Source organism: Magnolia sinica, chromosome 12 (genome assembly GCF_029962835.1).
Source record: "Magnolia sinica isolate HGM2019 chromosome 12, MsV1, whole genome shotgun sequence".
Taxonomy (NCBI): Eukaryota; Viridiplantae; Streptophyta; class Magnoliopsida; order Magnoliales; family Magnoliaceae; genus Magnolia; species Magnolia sinica.
Window position 1 is genome coordinate 11,017,118 of NC_080584.1, and position 23,686 is coordinate 11,040,803.

The 23,686-nt window shown below is 39.1% G+C and overlaps 1 protein-coding gene across 1 annotated transcript in view; it reads left to right on the top strand.

The window, feature by feature from the left end:
- The first annotated feature begins 3,792 nt into the window (after nucleotides 1-3,792).
- Nucleotides 3,793-23,686, top strand: part of LOC131220912 (probable LRR receptor-like serine/threonine-protein kinase At1g56130) — a 132,217-nt gene continuing 112,323 nt past the window's right edge. Inside the window, exons 1-10 of the mRNA XM_058215848.1 lie at nucleotides 3,793-3,984; nucleotides 11,962-12,136; nucleotides 12,341-12,412; nucleotides 14,032-14,103; nucleotides 15,712-15,783; nucleotides 16,520-16,591; nucleotides 16,959-17,030; nucleotides 19,293-19,358; nucleotides 21,986-22,057; nucleotides 22,503-22,574. Coding sequence (XP_058071831.1) covers nucleotides 3,849-3,984; nucleotides 11,962-12,136; nucleotides 12,341-12,412; nucleotides 14,032-14,103; nucleotides 15,712-15,783; nucleotides 16,520-16,591; nucleotides 16,959-17,030; nucleotides 19,293-19,358; nucleotides 21,986-22,057; nucleotides 22,503-22,574 — 881 coding nt within the window. The 5' untranslated portion in view covers nucleotides 3,793-3,848. The remainder of the gene's footprint in view (nucleotides 3,985-11,961; nucleotides 12,137-12,340; nucleotides 12,413-14,031; nucleotides 14,104-15,711; nucleotides 15,784-16,519; nucleotides 16,592-16,958; nucleotides 17,031-19,292; nucleotides 19,359-21,985; nucleotides 22,058-22,502; nucleotides 22,575-23,686) is intronic.

The window sequence follows — 23,686 nt, forward strand, 5'->3', positions numbered from 1 at the left end:
CAGGCAACTAGCTCTCGTTGTTGCTGTGGTACCAATATGAGAAAGGCTTTTATATGTTGACGATAGTTGATACTCATGCACCCAGAAATTGTAAAACCGGAGTATAAGTAACTAAGATCAAACATATCCAAATGTAGTGGATCATAACCTACACTAATTCAACTTATTTAGTGGCCGCTTAGTGGATATTTGATGTAGAGTTGAAATGAAAGCCATTCAATGGTCTGAAATCAAAGGATAATATCCATTAATCAAAGGTTATGATAATTCAATCAATCGAAATTTTGGGATAAATTATCTACAATGAGTCTCATGTTTTGAACGGTTTAATTTGAGTTAATGCATACCACGTATACACGTTCTGGCTGCTTGAGTATGGAAAGTCGCACTGTAGTAAGGCATGCAATAAGTATTTCGCCAAACTACATGATAACTCATCTACTCTCGAGTCGAGTCACAACTCACCAAAGCCAGGAGTGAATTGGCTCGCCTCACCCCAGACGGGGGTGACTCATTTGATTGGGTCAAACTGAGTCCAAATCAACTAAGATGAGTCGTGTTTAGCTCATCCGATTCATTTATTCATGGGCTAGAGTGCAAGTTAGGTCGAGACTTCCCAAGTGTTTAAAAGATTGGCCCTAGTTAGTAATTGAGCTGGGTAGGGGTCAAGCTCATTGTTCTTAATATCTAGTCAGGTCGGGCTAGCGTTGTTAATGTGCTTGGCGTTAGGCTGGTGTCGTCCTGGATTTTGAACCGTTTGGGCTTGCCGAGCCTATGCCTAAACCACTGATAGCCCTAGGTCAGGCTTGGTCTGCTACAAGCAACCCAGGCTAAAGTCATTAACCATGGCCCTCTTAAGTCTTAAGCTCACTCAACAGGTCCCACTATGTTACATGGCCTAGAAATGGATCAAGGTGGGATGCAGATTGCCTAGGAAAGCATTAGGCAGGAACTACCGTGATTGAAGCTAGGTGAGACCCATAGTGATGTTGTTGGGGGACCGCGAAAGCACACAGAAGTGAATCAAGTGAAGTAATCCAATCGAACCAATCAAGCACAATGTAATTAAACACACATATTTTGATGTAGAAAAACCCTTGTGGGAAAAAAACTACGGTAAAAAGTGATAGATAATCACTATGAAGATATCTTGAAGTGAGCCGCGTGGGGGAACGGTAACCGGATTTGCCTTATCCATCCTATACTTGGTCAATACCTTCTCAAAGTATTCTTCCTAAGATAACCAAAGCTTGCTGCTCTTCCTATCTTTATGTATATCAATGCTGAGAACCTTCTTTGTAGCCCCCAGACATTTCATCCCAAATGTCCCTAATAATTAAATCTTCAGTAAATTGATTTCAGATATGCTATAACTGGCGATCAACATACAATACTAGGATGATGAACTGACCATCACTCAGTGTCTTATAATAGACACAGTATTCATATTCACTCATCATAAACTTCCGACTCACCATGAAAGAATCAAACTTTTTATACCAATGCCTAGGCGACTGTTTTAGGTCATACAATATCATCTTTAACCTCAAACCTTATTCTCTGCCCCTTTTACTTCGTAGCCCTCTGGTTGCTTTATGCAGATCTACTCTTCTAATTTCTCGTGCAAGAATGTAGTCTTCACATCCATCTGTTCCAGCTCGAGATCGTATTGGGCAACCAACGCCAATACAAATCTGATAGATACTTACTTCACAACTGGCGCAAATATCTCTGTGAAGTCAATTCTTTCTCTTTGACATAACCTTTAGTTACCAACCTTGCCTTATATCTATCTTGTTTTTTCTTGAATATCTACTTGAACCTGATCACTTTGCGGCCAACTGGAAGCTCTACCAACTCTCACGTTTCATTTTTGTACAAGGAGTCTATCTCATCATTCATCGCTGCTTTCCAATTTTCTGCATCAGGCTCTTCAAAGCCTCCTACAGAGTATATGGGCCTACTTCATCTGTAATGAGGGCACATGCAATATTTGAGTCATCCTTATATCTCGCCGGTAACCTGCAATCTTGCAACGAATTTCTTCTCACAGGTGGCTACTCCAACTGCTCCTAAACCTCTGCCTGCGCATGTCTCTGCATGAGTAACATCTATATTAACTTGAACGTCTATAACCAACTTTCTGGTTCTTGTTGCTCATTCCGCTCATTCTTACGGAATAAGGACCATTCGTTGAATTTAATGTCCCTACTAATGATGATCTTCCATGTGACCTAGTCATACACCCTATAGCCTTTCATACCACCACCATAGCCAACAAAAATGTACTTGTCGGCTCTTTAGTTTAGCTTATCTCTCTCAACTGACATATATAAGAGTAAGCTTCATAACCAAACACACACAATCCTGAGTAGTCTACATCCTGACCACTCCATACTTCTTCAGGAATTTTACACTCAATTGCCGTAAAAGGGGACCGATTCACCAAATAACAAACATATTAATGGCCTCATTCCATAGGTTCTTGCCCAACCCATCATTACAAATCATACATCGTACTCTTTCCAAGAGAGTCCGATTCATCCACTCAGCTACACTGTTTTGCTCGGGTGTGTGGAGTATTGTGTTGTGCCTTATAATTCTTTTATCTTTGCAATATTGATTAAATTCAGTTGAAGTAAATTCTCCACCGTTATCTGTCCTTATAACCTTCACATTTCGCCTCGACTCCTTTTCCACCATCTTTTTCCATTGTTTGAAATTGGTAAAAATATCGAATTTATTTTTCATGAAATAAACCCATACTTTTCTAGAGTAGTCACCAATGAATGTAACAAACCATGATGACTCTCTGGCAGAAACCATGGGCGACTGTCCCCATATATAAGAATGCACATAATCAAGCACACCCGTGTATACATGTTTTATAGATTTAAAAGATAGCTTAGATTGTTTACCATATATACAATGCTCGTATATATTTAAATCAAAACTTTTAAAACTTGAAATTACACAACGATCAGAGAGTACATTCTTGCCCTATTCACTCATGTGTCCCAGACGTGCATGTCGCATATGTGTAGACGTGGAATCCACTACATCTGCTGCAACTCCACCCATTAAAGTGCTCTCAATCAACTTATAAATATTTTCGTGCCTCTGTGCTTTCATAACTATGAGTGCCCCTTTTGAAACCTTAAGGACACTTGCTTTCCCACATTGATATATGCATATAATCCATACCGCCCATCCTTTTTTTCGTGTCATTTTAGGGCTAGGGTCCAAATATCAGCCTGATCTAAAGCTCGTGTGGGCCACATAATAGAAAATAATGATGACAATGGTACCCACTGTTAAATTTTTCAGGCTCTCTATTATGTTTGTTAGAAGTGGACACTGTCCAAGTTAGGACTTTTTAGGTCCACGACAAGCTGGCCGATAAGGTAGACAGAATGGATTACCCCATTGTGGGTCCTAGCCCTAAAATGACATGGCAAAAAGGATGGGCGACATGGATTATACACATACATCAATGTGGGCTCCACTTGTTGGGCCTTTCCCATGCCCAAAAAGGCTTCCGTCTGCATCACTTTCCCAACATTAAATACGACATAACTTCTTATTCACTCAAAAATTGTACAACTGCGAACCAACGACAAGGGCATTTTGGTCTAAAAAATTTTTCAAAATTTGTCAGAAGGCCACCGTCAGAATATTTGAAAGGTGGAACCTCTTTTGAGAATTTGACCATACAATGATGCCAGCACAATAAAAATCCCTTACAAAAAGATATTACAGGAGGCGTCTCTTATAATAAAAATAAAAACACATCTATCATAGGATTATGGGATTTTAAGTTCTATAGCTACGGTACACCTGTGCCTGGAATGATGAAAAGGTCCATTCCAAAATCTCCATCTCATACACTGCTTGCCGCTTGCTTCTGGTGCCTACACCTCTCTTGTTTGGTGGAGAGATGCAAAGTTCAAGCTCAAACTAATTTTACAACAGACCCAGATGAAGGTATGCATCCTTAGAATTTCAATCTCTATTATGAAAATTTAGAGTTTCATCTTAACATGAACTCTATTTTCTCTTGCTCCGAATCATTTGATTGAAACCAAGTGTCACTTTGTTTTGATATATTTTCTTTTACTTAATGAAGTAGAAATGTGAATTATCTGAGAACTCAGCCACTGGGAGCCTTGGCTCTTAATGCTGGTTCCCAACCTAGAAAAAGGACGAGGTTTCTGTTAGGTTGGCTGCTGGCATTTCTTATTAATCCTGTCCGGAACAGGATACGACGAGTAGCCAACTCCAATTAATTGGAATAAGGCTTAGATGACATGAAGGCAATCAAGTTGAAATTGATTTTTTTTTTTTTTTTTTTCCCCATGGGTCAATGCATCAGATGGGGCAAGATGCAATCATGACCATCCATCTGCTGGTCTGTAATATATATGGGCCATGGACCAAAAGTTGTCTCAATTGGACAACTGTAACTATCTGGGGGGATTGCACTTCTACTCAGTTGCCTATTATTTTTCATCATTTTTTTGCCTGTGACAATTTGTTTGTAGATCATGAGGGTGGTGTAATTTCTTGGGTTGAGGCCCATCGATGCTGTCAACCACCCGATAGATGTTTTGTATCTTAATTTCATACACCACGTGGATAACGGTGGAATCTAAAATTTTCTTTTCCATATATATATATATATATATATGAAAATGATACTTAGGGCTTTTTTATTTTTATTTTTATCTTTGTTAGCTTGCTCGTACACCGATTGTCAGCTCACACTTCACTATTAGTCACCCCCACTAGGGATCGATACCAAGACCTGTCGAAACGAGGTATCTTTCACTCCGTCTACCACTTGAGCTATGGATCAGGGTGTTCTAAAGTCTGAAACCTGAATTTGAAGTTTGAAAACTTATTTGGTAACTATTGGCAAAATAGGCTAAAGTCTAAAAATTAAGTATTGAATCTAGAACAATTTGTTTGTTAACCAACGTGTGAAATATGTTAATTAGACACATTTGCCCATCTCCTGTTTGATGGATCCCTAAGTGTGGGCCTACCATAATTTATTTTCCCTACATTCACACTGTCCATTCATTTTGACAGCTCATTTTATAACATGACCCTAAAAAATGGAGTAGATCCAAATCTTATGGGTGGACCAAACCACATGAAATAGAGATGATTAACCATTAGAAACTTCTAGTGGGCCACAAATGTTTTGGATCAAGCTGATATTTGTGCAATCCCTTCATCCAGGTCTATGTGACCTTACTACCAGGTTTGATGGAAAATAAATATTACTTCCTAAGATGTTCTTAATGATGGGTATTCAATCATCACTCTTTCCTGTGATATGGTCCGCATAAGATTTGGATTTACTTTATTTGTTGGATCTAGGTATAAAATTCCTTCGGTGTGGTCAACGAAATAAATGCTCCTGGCAACTTCACATGTGGGTCCATCGTTTCATACCGATTCCAGCTCTTGGTGTGTGGTGACCCCATAACTTGGTGACGCCAACACATCACCGAGGTGGTATCTGACAAACCACAAAATCCACTTCCACTGAAATCATATGCGATTCCTGCCAAAGGATTCAACCGGAATTTCATGCCGGAAGCTAGGTGGGCCGCACCATAATGTTTGTGAGAAATCCACTCCATCCATCCATTTTTATAGATCATGTTATGACATGAGCTTAAAACCGAGGCAGATTTGAGACTAATGTGGGCTGCATGGTAGGAAACAGTGGAAATTGGCTGCCTACCATTGAAAACTTTTTGGAGCCACATAGGGCTCTAATCAAGCTGATATTTGTGTCTTCCCTTTGTCCAAGTCCGTGTGACCTAGTGAACAAATGCTAAATAAACAGAATAGTGAGCCCCCGGAGTTTTTGACGGTGGGCGTTCAATCACCACTATTTTCTTGTGGTATAGTCTACTTGACATGGAAAAATAGATGGACGGTATGAATAAAACACATACATCACGGTGGGTCCATTGGATATGCATATCAAATCCAGTCCATATGGTATATACAAACGTATAGGTGGCGAAGCGCAACAGACAGTCGCGAGTTGTCTTGTTGAAGCTGGAGCCATGACGCTGCAGCTGTGGTTAAAGCCGCTCTACATGTTGCATACATTTCTCCTTCTCGTACTTTCTGAAAATATGTCATGTTGTTGTTAGCTCTGCTTCTGAATAGCTTCTTGTATTCCAAGCTCTCTGTTTATTGAAGAGTTATATGATCTTCAACCTGAGGATACATTGCAGCCGTTGAATCTGTTACGACTGGGGCCCATGGCTTGGTGATCAGGACCATCTATCTGTGGATCCCCTATCGGACACTTCTAGCCCATAGACGACGGCTTAATAAATAAATACAGGAACGATCAGATCATCAGCGACCAATGATCTGGGAAGTTCTTTTTTTGGCGTGGTCAGTCCTTGATCAATGGTCTAGATTGCCAATCCACAGACCCATCTGTTTACAAACTCCGGGCCAGCTGATGGGTGTCCACAAAATCGCAAGTGATCACATCCATGGTATGGGGAAAGATGCTTATGCTGCGTTTGAATGAATTATAGGATTGGATTGCAATAATTACTTGAACTGTCCCAATGATCCAATTGGTGGAAATCAAATGAATGAATGGAAATAAAACATCGACGGTCCAAATTGAACTAGAAAAACGAAATGATAAAGTTGGTTAGATCAGCTCTAATTTCGACCAATTTTAAATCGAAGTGGGACCCAAGATTTGAATGGTCCAGATGGGAAAATATGGACACTTTGTACGGTGAATGAGATACCAAAACTTAAAAATGGTCAATTATCACGTGTCTGAGCGTGATTCGGCTTTTAAAATTTACTTTCGATCATCTTAATCAAACAAATCGTGTGGCCTACCCGAGTCCAAAATAAAGCTGTGGACTGCATATCTTCCGAGTCTGTGATACTGACCTGGTGCACTGGAACTGGTCAATTGGACTGTGGCCCACCTACATGACCATAGCTGATCTCGATGTTTTAAGAACGGGACGAGAGGATCAATGACCCACGCGCATGTGCAAGGAATCTCACCTACACGCAACCACATGAGCCAAAGTGGCACATGGACATGCTATCCTAGCCATCCATGGAATTGGATTACTATTTGGACGGTCTGGCGCGAATCTCATGCTATTCAGTTGATCAAGTTGACTACACTTAAAAAATGTATGGCTAAAAAACTTAAGCCTACTTTTACGGAAACAGCCTAATTTCTTCACCAGGGAAAATACATGTTGGGGCTCACGTTATTTACTGCTTGGATCTTAAAATCTACACTGGAACATGCTGGTGCCTGCACATCAACCTCAACTGCATTTTACATGCGTGGCGGGCCTAGGAAACTCGTGGAGTTAGAGAGAGGTCTGCTACACCACACCTCCACCACAACCCACACCATCGGGATATGATTAGTGGGGACTATAGCCTTTGAATCCTGGACATGTTCCAATTATCTAGACCGTTTATATCATAATTTTTTCTTTTTTACTTTGAGCGGATAAATGTGTTGTATTTTGTTTCAAAATTTATATATATTAAAAAAAATTTCAAATATTTTGGTTTCCCACTAAATTTAAAATTCTCTTGCTTTTGAGTTATAAGTTTAGTCCACATCATATTGGCTAAGAAAATTTTCTTGTACATGAGATAAACTTTTTACCTCGGGACTTGGTCCCTATTCAGGGCTCATGTGAATTTGATCCTGTATGGGACCATGCCAATATATATAATCTATGCCATTGACCGCGCGCGCGTGCCGAGTCGAACCGAGTCCAAGATCATACACATATGTGATGGGTCGGGTCGGGCTGTGGGTGTGTGTATGCGTGTGTGTGGGTACTCGCGAGACTTTATTTGTGTGAGCGTATATTCGCATTTGTGCCTTTTCGTTTTGAACCAGAGATATGTGACCAGTCGATTGGTCACACCTATTGAGTTTAAATCCAACGAACCAACCATATTGAAAGGGTACTTAATGTACCACTTCAGAGTCTATATAAGTACTTCCATTCTGTTTTCAAAATCACAAAAATCTCTCCAATCTTGTAAGAACTTTTTAAAATAATAATAATAAAAAAAAACTACAAATTTTGGTTCCTGAGTTCTTTACTAAGTTAATTCAACACTTTCGGGTTAAACTACAAGTGGTTTGAGCCTGCACCATCGGGACCGGGTTATAGTTGTTGTATCTTGGAGCTCAATTGCTCTAGAAACACGTTACATTTGAGATGCTGTCTAAGGGGAGCATATTTGATTTCAAGCCGAGTGACTTATGTCATGCTTCGACTCTACTCTATAAGTCTTCTATCATAATTTTATTTTCTTTTTGGTTTTCAATTTTAAATAGTCTATTTGATTTAATCAAATATTTCAACAATTTTGAAATTGAATTTTTTGAATTAAATATACTATGGCTACCATAACGGTTAATGCTTCTACTAAATTAGTCAAAATCAAACTATTCGTTGAACAATACTTTAAATGGTAGAAACAGAAGCTTATGTTTGCATTGACCACTCTTTAAGTTTCATACATATTTTTTAAATCATTTACTATAGATTTAGCAAATCAAACTGAAATAATAGATAAAAATAATTATAAAAATTATATTTTAAACTCTCGTTCTAACGAATTATATAATGTGTATGCTTCTTATGACTCTGTTAAAGAAATATGGACTGCTTTAAAAAAGAAGTACGTTTTAGAATATACAGGTGTTAAGAAATATGCAATCGCTAATTTCCTTCACTGATGAACCAGACACAACTACTGTGGTCAAATTTGGTATAAACATTAATCAGTAATTACAAAATTAGTTTAATGATGTTTACATTTTCATAGAAATTGTTTATTTTAAAAAAATTAAAATGATAGATATGGTAGTCATGACTAGGTTAGCTCTCCCAACACCTTTGTGGTCGAAGATTCAGCGCTTTTGTTTCTCTGGGAAACCCAAACGGGTTGCTTTCAAAAGTAGGATCATGATGGGGAGCAACTCATCTTTCAAGAAAATCTACACAATTCAAACTGTTTCAAGGGAGTTCCAACATTTCACTCTATCAAGGATTGTATATTCAGTTAAATCATAGATCATTAAGTCTTTTCTTACCGTTTGAACTCATGTTTTTTTGAGCTGGCTTTCCTTTGTTTTTTTAGAAACTTCAACTTAAATTAACTCACTCTTTAACTTTTGTAGTACTTTTTTTTTTTTTTTACATATACCCACACCTGGGGCACTTACACACACCCACACCATATGCACTCAATCACATTATCACAGTATTGAAACACACTTTATCTACCACTAAGCCATAAAGATGGACCCAACTGTTACAACACTTGTCTCTATTGAATGCTGCCAAACCATCTAACTTGATTTTCTATCCGTGTTAGGACATGAGCCTAAAAAGCCAAGCCAACCCAAAACTCAAGCAAGGGATCATTGAAACCCCCCGGGGCTCAGCTTGATGTTTATATTCAACTAGATCCATCATGTGATACTAAAAATCAGCCTGATACAAGACTTATGGCGGCCCTGAAAGGTTTCAGTGGCAGGCATCTTCGTCCCCACCTTTTCTTGTGGTGTGACCTACTTGGGTTTTGGATCAGTCTTACTTCGGCTGACTTCCAAACATGAGCTGTACAAATGATGGATGGAGTGGATGCCACACACGCAACTAAGTAGACCCCATTGAGCATTTTGGTGCACCCGCTTCCCACAACAGAAATTTATGTCCCATATTTTTTATAAGATGGGGCCATCTTAATTTACCCCAATGAGAGGCCGAAGAAGGTTTCCATTTAAGAGAGCAACCATTGCGTTTTGTTTCTTGAGACATTTGCATACAACCATTGGATGCAAACTTTATAATACAATGCTTCCTGTTCTGCTAACGTGTCACTTGTTTGCCACATCTGAGCTGTGCAAATGGTGGGAGACATCGTGAAATCTTTAGAGGCTAAAAGAAGGATAGCCCATTCATCATGCAGGCTACACCATCGAATCAGTGGAAAGCAAGTAGTCTAACCCAATGAACAAGTGTGACCTACCTGATGAGTGGATTTTGCTTCAGATACTTTGCATGACCCACCATTTTCACAGCTAAGATTTCCCCTACCTCATTAAAAGCGATGTATGTTAAACGTTGTATGTACAGTTGTACACTAACCATGCTAGCCCGATTAACTCACTCGACTCAACCCGAAAAAGCTCGACTCGGCTCGACCCGGAACTGAGTTCGGATGAGGGCAGACCATTTTCTTCGGCCCGAAACTGAGTTCGGGCCGAGTTCAAATAGGTTCCAATTCGGGCCAACTCGCCCGAAACCCGACTCAACCTGGCCCGGCTGCGGACTGACGTTACTCAGGAAGATCTTATGGTACTGAGTAAACTTATTTGGGCCCACCATGCATGTACGTACGCCATCCATTAGTTTATATATATATATATCATTCTAGGGTTGAGCCTAAAATTGAAGCAAAACTCAAGTAGACCACACCACGGGTAAAACTGGGAAAAATGGTTAAGACCGTTGAAAGCTTGCTCGGGCCCACGTTAATGTTAATTTGTCATCTCACCTGTTCATAATATCACACAGACGGAAATGGATTGGCTACTCCCGCTGCCATCTGCCAGGTGGCTGGTGGTTGGTGCTCTATGGGCCCCACCATGAAGTATGTATTTCATCCATTCCGTTCATCTATTTTTATAGATCATTTTATGGCTTCATCTAAAAAATGAGAGGTATATAATCTCAGGTGGACCACATGACAGGAAAACAATAGTGATTGGATATCCAACATTAAAATCCTCTTAAGCCCACTGTAATGTTTATTTGACATCCAATCTGTTGATTAGTTCATACATACCCAGATGAAGAGAAAAAACAAAGATCAGCTTAATACAAAACTTTTATTGCCCCCAAAAAGTTTTTAATGGTCGACGTTCATTCAACACTGTTTCCTGTAAGGTGGTCCACTTAAGATTGGGATATACCTCAGTTTTTGTCTCATACAATAAAAAGATCTATAAAAATAGATGGGCGACATGGATGAAACACATACATCATGGTGGGGCCCACGGAACACCACCCACCAGCCATTGGCTGATGGCAGGGGAGTGGCCAATCCGTTTCCCACACAGACATGGACCCCACAGAGTTTTTGCAGTAGTTACTCAGTACGCAATCCGTTTCCCTTGCTCATCAGCAACCGTACCAGCAGGCAAAATATACACACCGTACATAAGAAGGCCCGCCATTGATGGGACAAAAAAAAAAACCACATTAGAGCATGTGAACCTGATTAGAATTTAATTGTGTTCCGGAAATGATATCATGCTGTGGAATATTTGTTACCATAAGTTCCAGATTGTAGGACCACTATTATGTGCGAGTTCCATCCAACCAGTCCATTATATGCAGCCCCCAACTGTAGGCTTACTCACAAAATTCAGCCCCTGATCCATGACTGAGGTGAGCCACAACAAAGGGGAAAAGTGGAGGATGATGGGGATGCCTGCCAACTGGAATGTGAGGTGGAGGATGTTGTTTATATGTCATCCAACCCAGTCATCATGTGAATCTTACTAAGATGAAGGGATAATACGGACACCAACCTATTCTTAAATTTATATGGGCTACAACAAGTGAATAGGTATGTTTTAGGGGTGATTCTGCATTCCCCCTCCCATACCCCACCTGAGTTTTTGTTGTGGATGATTCTTGGGAGGTGTAGTGCCCACGAGGAGTTGCACCGGATACACTTTCTCTATTCCACATGCACATCACAGGTGGGCCCTACAGTTGGAACATATGGTCGTTTCTAACTCCTCCAAAATTTCATCTTCTCAAAAGCCCTTTGATGGCTTCCGTGGGCTTATTATAATTTATTTTTATTTTTTTTCTTCATGTGCATGGACAGGGAGAGCTCTTAATGCCATTTTCCAACATTGGGGTCTTTCTGTTACTTCTGATGACTGGAACATAAGTGGAGACCCATGTAGTGGGACTGCCGTTAATTCATCAACAATCAGCGACCTTGGGATCAAATGTGATTGCCAATACAACGGTGGAGGCACCTGCCACATAATCGAAATGTACGTACACACTCAAGTGGATCATCTGGTGGGCTTTGCCTGTTTAGGATTTCCCGATCAATTTGATGGTTCATCTATAGATGGAACCACCGGATGAATGGCTTGTATCATTGAGGATATATGCCATGTGTACATAAAGGGTAAGGGACTACCAATTCAGGTATTCCTTGGGCCCTTACTTATATTTGCTCTCCTTAATTTCAGGAAAGTGTATAATCAGGGGGTGCAAGGGGCAATTCCAGAAGAGCTCTCGAGCCTGATATCGCTGACAAAACTGTACGGATCCTCATCTCTTTTCCCGTTGTCATTACTGGAGTACTAGTATGAGAAACGTTTTCATGCTTTGGCAGAACGGTGTAGTTTAAACTCAGGCATTAAGATTTTTGTAAAACTGGGGTATGTGTAATTAAGATCAACCGCCCAAATGTTGGGACCCAGTTTAAATACATTTCAGATTAAAGCATTAGGCTTATTTAGCTTCTTGAGTGGCCGCTTGGTGGATATCTGATGTAGTGCTGAAATGAAAGCCATTCAATGGTCTGAATTTCATGGAAAAGTATTCATTAATCAAAGGTTATGATTATTCAATTAATCCAATTTTGGAGGAGAAATTATCTTCAACTGGGTATTTGTTTCTGGGCCGTTTTCTTTGAGTTAATACATTTCAAGTGTACACATTCTAGGTGCCTGAGTATGGGTGGTCACAATGTCGTAGAGTGAAGTATCGAACGGGACGACTGTGCCATTCAGTCACGAGTCCAATCGCGACTCTCCCAAGTATGGAGTGAATAGGCCTGACTCGCGCTAGTGAGGGGCGACTCATGGTGTGGAACTGGATGGGTCGGACCGAATCCAAATCAACGAGTCCCATTTATCTCATCTGATTCATTCAAAGATTGAGCCTGGTTGGTTATTGGACTGGATAGGGTTAATCACATTGCTCTTAATATCTGAAAGGGTTGAGCCAGGGATGTTCACGGGTGGGTCTTGGGTTGTCTTAGGCCCATATTCTGAACTATTCCGACAGGCCTGACAGTGGGCTCAGCCTATTCTGACCTAGGCTTTTTAAGCTTCTTGAGTGGCCGCTTGATGGATATTTGATGCAGAGCTGAAATGAAAGTCTTTCAATGATCTGAATTCTAAGGAAAAGTATTCATTAACCAAAGGTTATGATCATTCAATCAATCCAACTTTAAAGAAGAAATTATCTTCACTGGGTTTGTTTTAGGCCGTTTTCTTACATTCTGGGTGCCTGAGTATGGGTGATCACAATGTTGTGGAGTAAAGTATTGGACTGGACTACTGTGCCATGTGGTCTCAAGTCGAGCCATGACTCATTCAAAAAATGGAGTGAATAGGCCTGACTCGTGCCACTCATTCAAGTATGGAGTGAGTAAGCCTGACTCACGCCAGTGAGGGGTGAGTCATGGTGTGGAACTGGATGGGTCAGGGTCAGACTCAATCCAAATCAACTCAGACGAGACGCATTTATCTCATCTGATACTTTTAAAAGATTGGGCCTGGTTAGTATTTGGACCGGTTAGGGTTAAGCTCATTGCTCTTAATACCTAAAAGGGTTGAGCGAAGGATGTTCAGGGGTGGGTCTTGGGTTGGATTAGGCTCGGATTCTGAACTGTTCCGGTCAGGCCAGCCGACTACATGCAAACCCAGGCTAAAATTCTTAACCATCGCCTTCCTGGGTCCTAAGCTCACTCAATCAGTCCCACTATATTATTGGCCCAGAAATTCAATGGATCTACTCCTGGGGTGGCCCACACATGTAAAAAAGCTCTGTTTGTTTACCTAGGGAATTTACAAATTGGCCCCCCACCTGTTGAATGGCTTTGGTCTTGTACACGTGTCATGCTTCACCAAGTGTTTTCCATGTATTGCAGGGATCTGTCATACAATAACATAGAGGGTTCCCTGCCATCATTTATCGGCAATTTTAGGCACCTGCGCTACCTGTAAGTATCGAATTTCTCTGGCACCAAAATATCGGCTATTGCTGTTAGGCGATCCGGACCACTGATTAATTTCACCGAAATCTCTGAAACATTCATGGATCATCTGATTTTTGGATGGTCCGGAGCCGTCTGATTTTTCCCTTCAAATTTGGAAGTCACATTAATTTACTTGTAACCGTTCATCTGATAAAGCATCAATTGCACTGTTAGAATAACTTGATCAGCTCTATTCTAGATATATGCTCCCATTTAAAGTTTCCCCACAATTTGGATGGTCTGGATAGCTGCACACGAGTGCCACATGGAAGGTTTATAAGTCACCAGCACTTTCCTAATGGCGGATAGTTTGTATCTGGTGCAACCAGTTGTATCTTATAAAGATTTTCACTTTCATACACAGTGATAAGTCCGATGGTTGATCTGTTGGGCCTGGCCGGGAATTTGCCGCATCAAAAAGTACTGCACCTGTCAGGATGATCCTAGCCATCGATTTCAAGGACTTTTGAGGATGGTGATGAACAGTAATTAATAAAAGTCCACCAATGCCTTCAATTGGTGGCTAGGATACACGCATGCAACGTGTCTTTTATAAATAAATCATCTGCAGACCGTCCTAACCATGGACCCCTTCTGGATGGCTCATACACCAAAACTCACCAAGGAGGAAATCATATCTAATTGTGCAACAGTTGAATATGGAAATCGGACCAATTTCTTTCTAACCGTCAATTTGTAGCCTCCATTTGGATGGTTAGGATTATCTGATCAGCATCATTTGGAATATCACGATTGATCTCTAGGGTACGTCAAATGAACAATACAAATCTCATCCGCCTATATGTAATCGCATGTCCCACAGTACCATATGTGTAGGATCGGGGCATGCATTTTTGTCCGCTGGTGACGTTGTGAAGATCTTCTAGTATGAAAATCAGGCCTTTTCGCCGTTGGAGTAGTTACGCAACAAATGGATGGCTGGAAAAAATGCTTTAGCTATAAGTTTGTTTTGTACACCGTGGCCCACTTTGAACTAGAAGATCTAATCAGTGAGGCCCCCCTTATGGAAAGCTCAGATCTGAGCACCTATGCCATATTCAAAGCTAAACAGTGGGGCATGCCATTTCTGTGGGGAATCCAAACCATTCAAATTTATAGGCTACACCGTAGATACACCTAGCACGAAAATCAGGCCAAACCTTTCATAGGTGGGTCGCACTGTTGGAATGAGTAGATAACGGATGGTCTAACTCAACATCCAGGCATGGCCAATTTAATGATCGGACCTGCATAATTTTCGAAGCTAGATGATCTTCATCATGGGACCTAACATTGGCATGGTACGGATTTTCTACACAAGTGGCATGTTGACAGGAAAGGTTTTGCTGCACCACAAGTAAGCTTATTTCCAGCTGCACCTTCACTTCTTAGATGATAGAAAAATGACGAAGGTCATTGCAGGGTTCCCAATTATTTTTACGATTAAATAAATTATTATTAACTTTTAGGGCTATAAGCCAAATAATTACTCTGGTTTGTTCCAACTTGATAAATAACCACAATTTCTAGCCATTGATAAATAACAAAACATAATTAACTATTCATTTACAGGGATATAAGCAACAATCACTTCAATGGTTCGCTCCCACCTGAGATAGGGACTTTGCCAAGTCTGGAGTACTTGTAAGTTCTGTTATTTATTTATTTATTCATTCTTTGGAAGTGCCATGGATATGTTTGGAGTTTTTAATTTTCCAACCAACATCATAGTTATTAATAGGCATCAATTTTTATTTTCTTCTTTTTCTTTTTGAGAAGGTGTAAGTCCTACCAGTTAGATAATAAGCTATTGTCTACCCTCGTCTACCCAATGAATTAGTTTCATCTCATCGTGATCTTATAACATCCAACCTTACCAAGAGGTTGGCTGGAGGATAGCCTTGTACGAAAATCATTCCCATTGATTCATTAGGTGGGCTAGACCAAAAGCAATTTTTAGCATCAGTAATAACAAATTCTATTTAGTTATTTATTTTCAAAAATATTAAAGATACAATATGTTCAGAGGTTACCAACAATAGTTAATTTTGGCCTTTTTTTTTTTCTTTTTATTAGTTCTATTTAATTATTTTTCTTTAGAAATGCCATATGATGTTTTTGGAATTTTGAATTTGCCATCCGACTTAGTAATGGTTATTATACAGTAATTTATTTATTTTTCCTTTCTTTTCAAGTTGGTTTCAAGTCACCTAGTTGGACCATAAGTAACTATCATGTCCTAATGACATCCAATCCTCCTAATAGGTGAGGATTGCCTTGCATGAAAATCATTATCATCCACTCACTAGGTGGGCTGGACCGTAACAATAAATTTTAGCAATTGATAAATAACAAAATATAATCAATTAATTTTTTTCAGGGATATAAGGAGAGCTGGCTTCAAGGGTTTGCTCCCACCTGAGCTGGGGAATCTGTCAAGGCTGCAACAACTGTAATTATGTTGTTTTTATTTAATTGTATTTAATTATTCTTCTTCAGAAATGCCGATGATATGTTTAGAATTTTGAATTTGCCAACCAACTTAGTTGTAACTAATATGGGGCATTTTTATTTTCTTCGTTTCCTTTCCGAGAAGTTTTGAGTCCAATCAACTGGACTATAAGTTACTGTCCACCTACTGAATTAAGTTCCTGCCTATTATGTCAGTGTGACATCCAACCATTCTAATCGGTTGGTTGCATCCTGAGGATAGCCTTGTACTAAAATAATTTCCATCCACTCATTAGATGTGCCAGACCATAAAAACAATTTTTAGCCACTGCTAAATGACAAAAAATAATTATTTAATTTATTTTCAGGTATATAAGCAACAATGTCTTCAATGGTCCGCTCCCACCTGAGCTGGGGAATTTGTCAAGTCTACAAGAACTGTAAGTTTTGACTTTGTTTTTGTAATTGTATTTAATTATTCTTTTTAAGAAATGCCATATGATGTGTTTAGAATTTCAAAACTTCCACCTAACTTGATGGTAATTATTATGCGATAATCTTATTTTCTTCTTTTTCATACTAATTTTCTAGTCCAACCAGTTGGACCATTAGTTATTGTCTGGTAAATGACTTATTTCCAACCTATTATGTTCATATATATGACATCCCACCCTTTCAATAGGTTGGCTCCACCATGAGGATAGCCTTGTACAAAAACAAGTCTCATCCACTCATTAGGTGGGCTAGACCATAGCAACAAGTTTTAACCATTGATAAATATCAAATTTTAATTATTTATTTATTTTCAGGAATATAAGCAACAACATTTACTTTAGTTTTATCACTCATGAAGTGTGGGAATTTGAAAGGCCAGCAACAGCCATAAGTTCTTTTTTTTTTTTTTTTCCAAATTAAATTTAATTATTCTTCTTCAAAATTTCCATATGATGTGTTTCTAATTTTTAATTTTCCACCCAATTTGTAATGATTAATATGCAGTAGGTTTTATTTAACTTTTCATTTTCCTTTTGAGAAGATTTCAAGTCCAGCCGGTTGGACCATAAGGTGGTCTCTAGTTTTTGTAAATAATAATAATAATAATAAATAATCTTCATTTATGTTAGGTGTCGTATAAGCAAGTGTTACAAAAATTATGGTGTATGTATATGTCTGACTAAACTTCTTTTGAGATGGTTTGAGCATTCCTTTAGCTGTTAACCACACAAGAAATATCCATAATTGGATTGATGATTTATGTTTGTTTTTAACCAATATATGAGAAGAAGCAGGCTAGGTGGCGAGATTCCTTCAACATTTGCTAACTTGAGAAACATGAAAATCTTGTGAGAGCTTATTATTATAAGAAGCGTCATAGGCCCCAACATAGATGGCTCTTAATGGGCATTAAAATGGAAAATAAAAAATAAAAAATCATAATTGTCTGAATTCAACAGATCACTAATGCCCATTATCCAGAGCTCAGGATTGTTAGATCCATCTGATTTTGGGGTTATGACCCACTTACTGTGGGCCCCATAATTTTGGACAGTTCAATTTTGGTTACTTATAAGGCATGTTTATCATTTCTGATCCCTTAATTTATTAATATTTATGGTGGAAAATCTGATTGGATTTCAAGTCGGCATCTCATAACCAGTTCATGAAAGACACCTAATTTCATTGGGAATTGGAATCTTACCAATTTGTAAGCTATATTTACGAGTCCTAAACTCAGCATAACTCGTATTTTCTCATTGATTGTGTAACAAGGTCTCCTATGGTGGTGGACTTGAATTTTATCCACATTCAAAGTAGGTTTCCTGCCGCATCATGCTGTAAATGTGGATAGGGATTCCCGCCATGTTCAAAGCTTGGCCATCCAGTGGGCCACACATGTACGCTCGAACGGTGGAATTTGACAGGCCCGCAACAGCAATCAGTTCTTATATATATATATATATATATATATATGAATTATGCTTCTTCAAAATTGTCATATGATGTGTTTGTAATTTTTAATTTTCCACCCAATTTATAATGATTAATATGCAGTAGGTTTTATTTTATTTTTTCATTTTCTTTTTGAGAAGATTTCAAGTCCATCCAGGTTGGACCATAAGGTGGTCTCTAGCTTTTGTAAATAATAATAATAATAATAATAATAATAATAAAATAATCTTCATTTTTATTTGATTTTGTATAAGCAAGTGTTACACAAATTAGGTGTATGCATACGTCGGACTAAACTTCTTTTGAGATGGTTTGAACATTCCTCTAGCTGTTAATCACACAAGAAATATCTACAATTGTATTGATGAACTATGCCTGTTTTTTACAGATACATGAGTAGCAGCGGGCTAGGCTGCGAGATTCCTTCAACATTTGCTAACTTGAGAAACATGAAGATCTCATAAGAGTTCATGATTATACCAAGCGTCAAAGGCCTCAACTTAGATTGCTCTTAAAATGCATTAAAATGGAAAAAAAAATAATAATCATAATTGTCTAAATTCAACAGATCACAAACGCCCATTATCCAGAGCTTAGGATTGTTGGATCCATCTGATTTTGGGGTTATGACTCATTTACCGTGGGTCCCATAATTTCCGACAGTTCAATTTTAGTTACTTATATAGCATGTTTATCATTTCTAATCCCTTAATTTATTAATATCTATGGTGTAAAATCTGATTGGATTTCAGGTGGGCATCTTATAACCAGTTGACAAAGATACCTAATTTCATTGGGAATTGGAATCTTACGGAATTGTAAGCCATACTTACTAGTCCTAAACTCAGCATAACTCCTGACTTCTCATTGATTGTGTAACAAGGTCTCCCACAATACACTGGTGGTGGACTTGAATTCTATCCACGTTCAAAGTAGGTTTCCTGCCTCATTCTGCTGTAAATGTGGATAGAGATTCCTGCCATGTCCAAAGCTCGGCCATCCAGTGGGCCACACATGTACCTCGAATGGAAATCGGATTGCATACTGAGTTAGTACGATTAATCATACTAAGTAAACTTTATTTGGCCTATTGTGAATTTATGTGGTTTATCCATGCTGTTCATCCATATTTGCAGCTCTTTTTAAGGAAAAAGCCCAAAATCGAAGCATATCCAAAGCTCAAGTGGACCACACAAGAAGTAACAGTAGTGTAATGATCTCTACTGTTAAAACCTTAGGGCCTCCAGTGATGTTTATTTGTCATCCAACCTATTCATAAGATCACAAAGACATGTATGAAGGGAAAACACACGTATCAGTTTGATCCAAAACTTCTATGGCCCTCAAGAATTTTTCAACAGTGGACATTCAATTCACACTGTTTCTGGTGGAGTGGTCCAATTAAGCTTTTGATATACATCATTTTTGGGCTCAAGCCCTAAAATTTTATGATAAAATGGATGAACAAAAGAGATGAAATACATAAATCACATGGTGGTCCCGGAGGGTTTACTTAGTAGGCTTAACGTACTCAGTTACTCAGTATGCAATACGCTTCCTGTTAGCGTGGATAACTAGTCATTTATTTAGCTGCAAGTGGGACCAATCATATATATGAGTAGCTTGGCAGGTGCACTTGGCAGACCTCTTTTTACTTGATATGCCATAGAATAAAGTGAGTCAAATGTTCTGGACGGTCTATTTTTAGTTAATGCTTGCCACATGTAGTCACTCTTGAGTACCTCAGTATGGATATTCCTCATTTGGGTTGTTCAATCAACCGATTGAGTTGAGGTGGTCCAAGCTTGGCTTAACTCATCCACACTCTCTTTGAATTTGAGCTCTCCCTTAAGTTTACTATTAGAGTTTGTGTTGTTTGACAAACCTTTTGAGGTGAGCTTGAGATGAGTTAGTAAACTGAGTCAAGGTAAACTTGCTCCTGACCCAACTCGGCCCAATCCAGTTCCAACCCAACCCTCAAATCAAATATTCAAAATCTCAAATATCAATTTTGAAATTTATAATTTCTCTATTTTCAAACAATTATAAAAAAATAAAAATAAAAAATTATATTTAGATGGAAGTACAATACCGTGGAAAGAGAGAGACAGGAGCTTAGGCGCGGTTGGTTGGATAAGAAAAAAAAAAGGTAATATGCGCATAGTACATATATTGGAAAAGGTACCATGCGCTCGACCTCACCGTTCGTCCCATGAGGTCGAACTGTGTGGACCCCACCGTGATGCTTTTTGAAAATCTAACCCATCCGTCAGATGCATCATTCCATCGTGGGCCTAGGTCTCAAAAATCAAGTCAATAAGTCACTTTGTTGGACCACACCACATACAGAAGTGGGGAGGAGTTGTGCACCAATAAAACATTCATAATCCTTTTTTTGAGCCCACAGAGATGTGGTTTGCAAATCCAGACCATCCATTATGTGTGTCCCACTTGCATGAGGGTTCAGACCAAGTTTCAAAAGCATTAAAAACTCAGGTGGGCCCCACAAAGTGCTTTTATATGTTTTAACGGTTTTTCACATGATTTTAGATGGTATGGGCCACCTGAGTTTCGTATACGGCTGATTTTTGGGATATCCCATAATTTAGAGGGTACCCATCAAATGCACGGTGTTGATGGTCGACACGCATCATGGTGGGGCCCACACAGCTCGACCTCACGGGAGCTAATTGTGAGGTCGAGCGCATAGTACCTTTTCCCTATATATATATATATATATATATATATATATATATATATATATATATATATATATATATATATATATATCCGAGTCGAATTGAGCTTGAGTTTCGAGTTTATTCGAGTTAGTGATAGACCCGTGGGTTTCAACACTAAATCATGGGTTCTGATACCTATGTGGTATATGTGAAAAATGGTATGAAATCAATAGTGGGCCAGACTACCATTCCAACTCATCTGCTTTTGAGTTGAGTTGTGAGTCACCTGAGTTGGAAGTGAATCAGCCTGACTCGCCTTAGTCCGGGGGGAGTCATGGTGTCGAACTGGATGGGTTGGACTGAGTCCAAATAACTCAGACAAGTCGCATTTAACTCATTTGATTCATCTATCCATAGCCAGAGTGCAAGTGAGTCGGGACTCAGCAGGTGTTTGAAAGATTGGGCCTGGTTATTAAATGGGCTGGGTAAGGGTCAAGCCTATTGTTCTTAATATCTGGCCGGGTCAGGCCGGGCTGTCAATGGGCCAGGCCTTGAGTTGGCTTCATCCCGGATTTTGCAATGTTTGGGCCAGGCCTGACCCTTGAATCTATTACATGCAAACCCAGGCTAAACTTATTAACCATAGTTCTACTGAGTCCTAAGAAATGCAATGGATCAACTCATGTATTGGGCCCCCACCTGATAAGCGGCTTTATCTTGTACACGTGTCACACGTCACCTAGTGTTTTCTATATTTATTGCAGGGATGTGTCAAATAATAAGATAACGGGTCCCTTGCCAGCATCCATCGGCAACATAACGAGTATGCTCTCCTTGTAAGTATCTAAAATTTTACCAAAGCGTGTTGCTTTTATTTATCACTCATTAATAGTCCACGTGGCATGGCTGTAGGGTAATCTAGACCATCCAAATCTCTGAAACATTTGTGGATGCAGCATACACAAGGAAAAAGAAATTATACCAAGAGCTTGATATGAGTCATCTGACTTTTCCTTTAAATTTGGAACATTTGTTAATTTACTTTTAACCGTTCATCTGGTGACCATCAATTGGATGGTTAGGATTACTTTATCAGCTGGATTTTAGATATATGCTCCATCCACAGTTTCCTCACAATTTGGATGGTCTGGATAGCTGCACATGATTGCCACATGGTATGTGAATGAGCCACCACCACTTAACTGTAACATTGTTGACACCTTGAAGTCGGTGAGATCTAATTTTCCAACCGTTAACAAGTGTTTTCTATATATATTGCAGGGATGTCTCAGAAAATTACATGACGGGTCCCTTGCCACCATCTATCGGCAATTTAAAGCACCTGAGCTACCTGTAAGTATTGAAATTTCTCCCACAGTATTCCTTCTTCTTATTCTTCTTCTTCTTTCTTTTTTGTTCTTTTCTTTTCTTTTTTTTTTTTTTTTTTAACACACGCACACACACCCCCACACTCCCACAGTATCTGCTGTTGCTAGAAATCGGATTGCGTACTGAGTTACTCGGTACGATAAAATCGTACTGAGTAAATTCAGTTGGGCCTACTGTGAATGTATGTGGTTTATCCATACCGTCCATCCATTTTTAATGCTAATTTTAGGGGTTGATCCCAAAATTGAAGTAAATTCAAATGTCAAGTGGAACATTACACAGGAAACAGTGTAAAATAATGATTTCCAACATTGAAACCTTCCTAGGGTCCAAAGTAATTTTTATTTGTCATCCAACCTGTTCATAAGATCACAAAGGCATGGATGAAGAGAAACCACAAACATCAGCTTGATCCAAAACTTCTTTGGCCTCCAAAAAATTTTCAATGGTAGAGGTTCAATCAAGCTCTTTCCTGTAGCGTGGTCCACTTGAAATTTTAATCTACTTCATTTTTGGGATTAAAATCTAAAATTATCTGTTAACATGGATTAACGGAGTGGATAAAATAAATAAATAACATCGGACCCCACACAGTTTACTCAGTATGCAATCCGCTTCCCTGTTGCTATTACTTATCACTTGTTAACCGTCCACATGGCATGGTCGTAGGGCGACCCAGACCATCCAAATATCTGAAATATTCATGGATGCAGCATACACAAGGGAAAAAAATTACACCAAGTGTTTGATAAGATCCATCTGACTTTTCCCTTTGAATTTGGAACACACGTTAATTTAATTTTAATCGTTCACCCAATGACCATCACTTGGATGGCTAGGATTACTTTATCATCCGGATTTTAGATATATACTCCATCCACAGTTTTCTCACAATTTGGATGGTCTGGATAGCTCCACGTGAGTACCGTGTGGTATGCAAAGGAGTCATCACCACTTCCAATGTGGCAGTTAATTGTTACAGTGGTTTGTATCCGGTGCAATCAGTTGTATCTTATAAAGCTTTATATATTCATACACGGTGATAAATCCAGTGGTTGATCTGTTGGCTCTGGCAT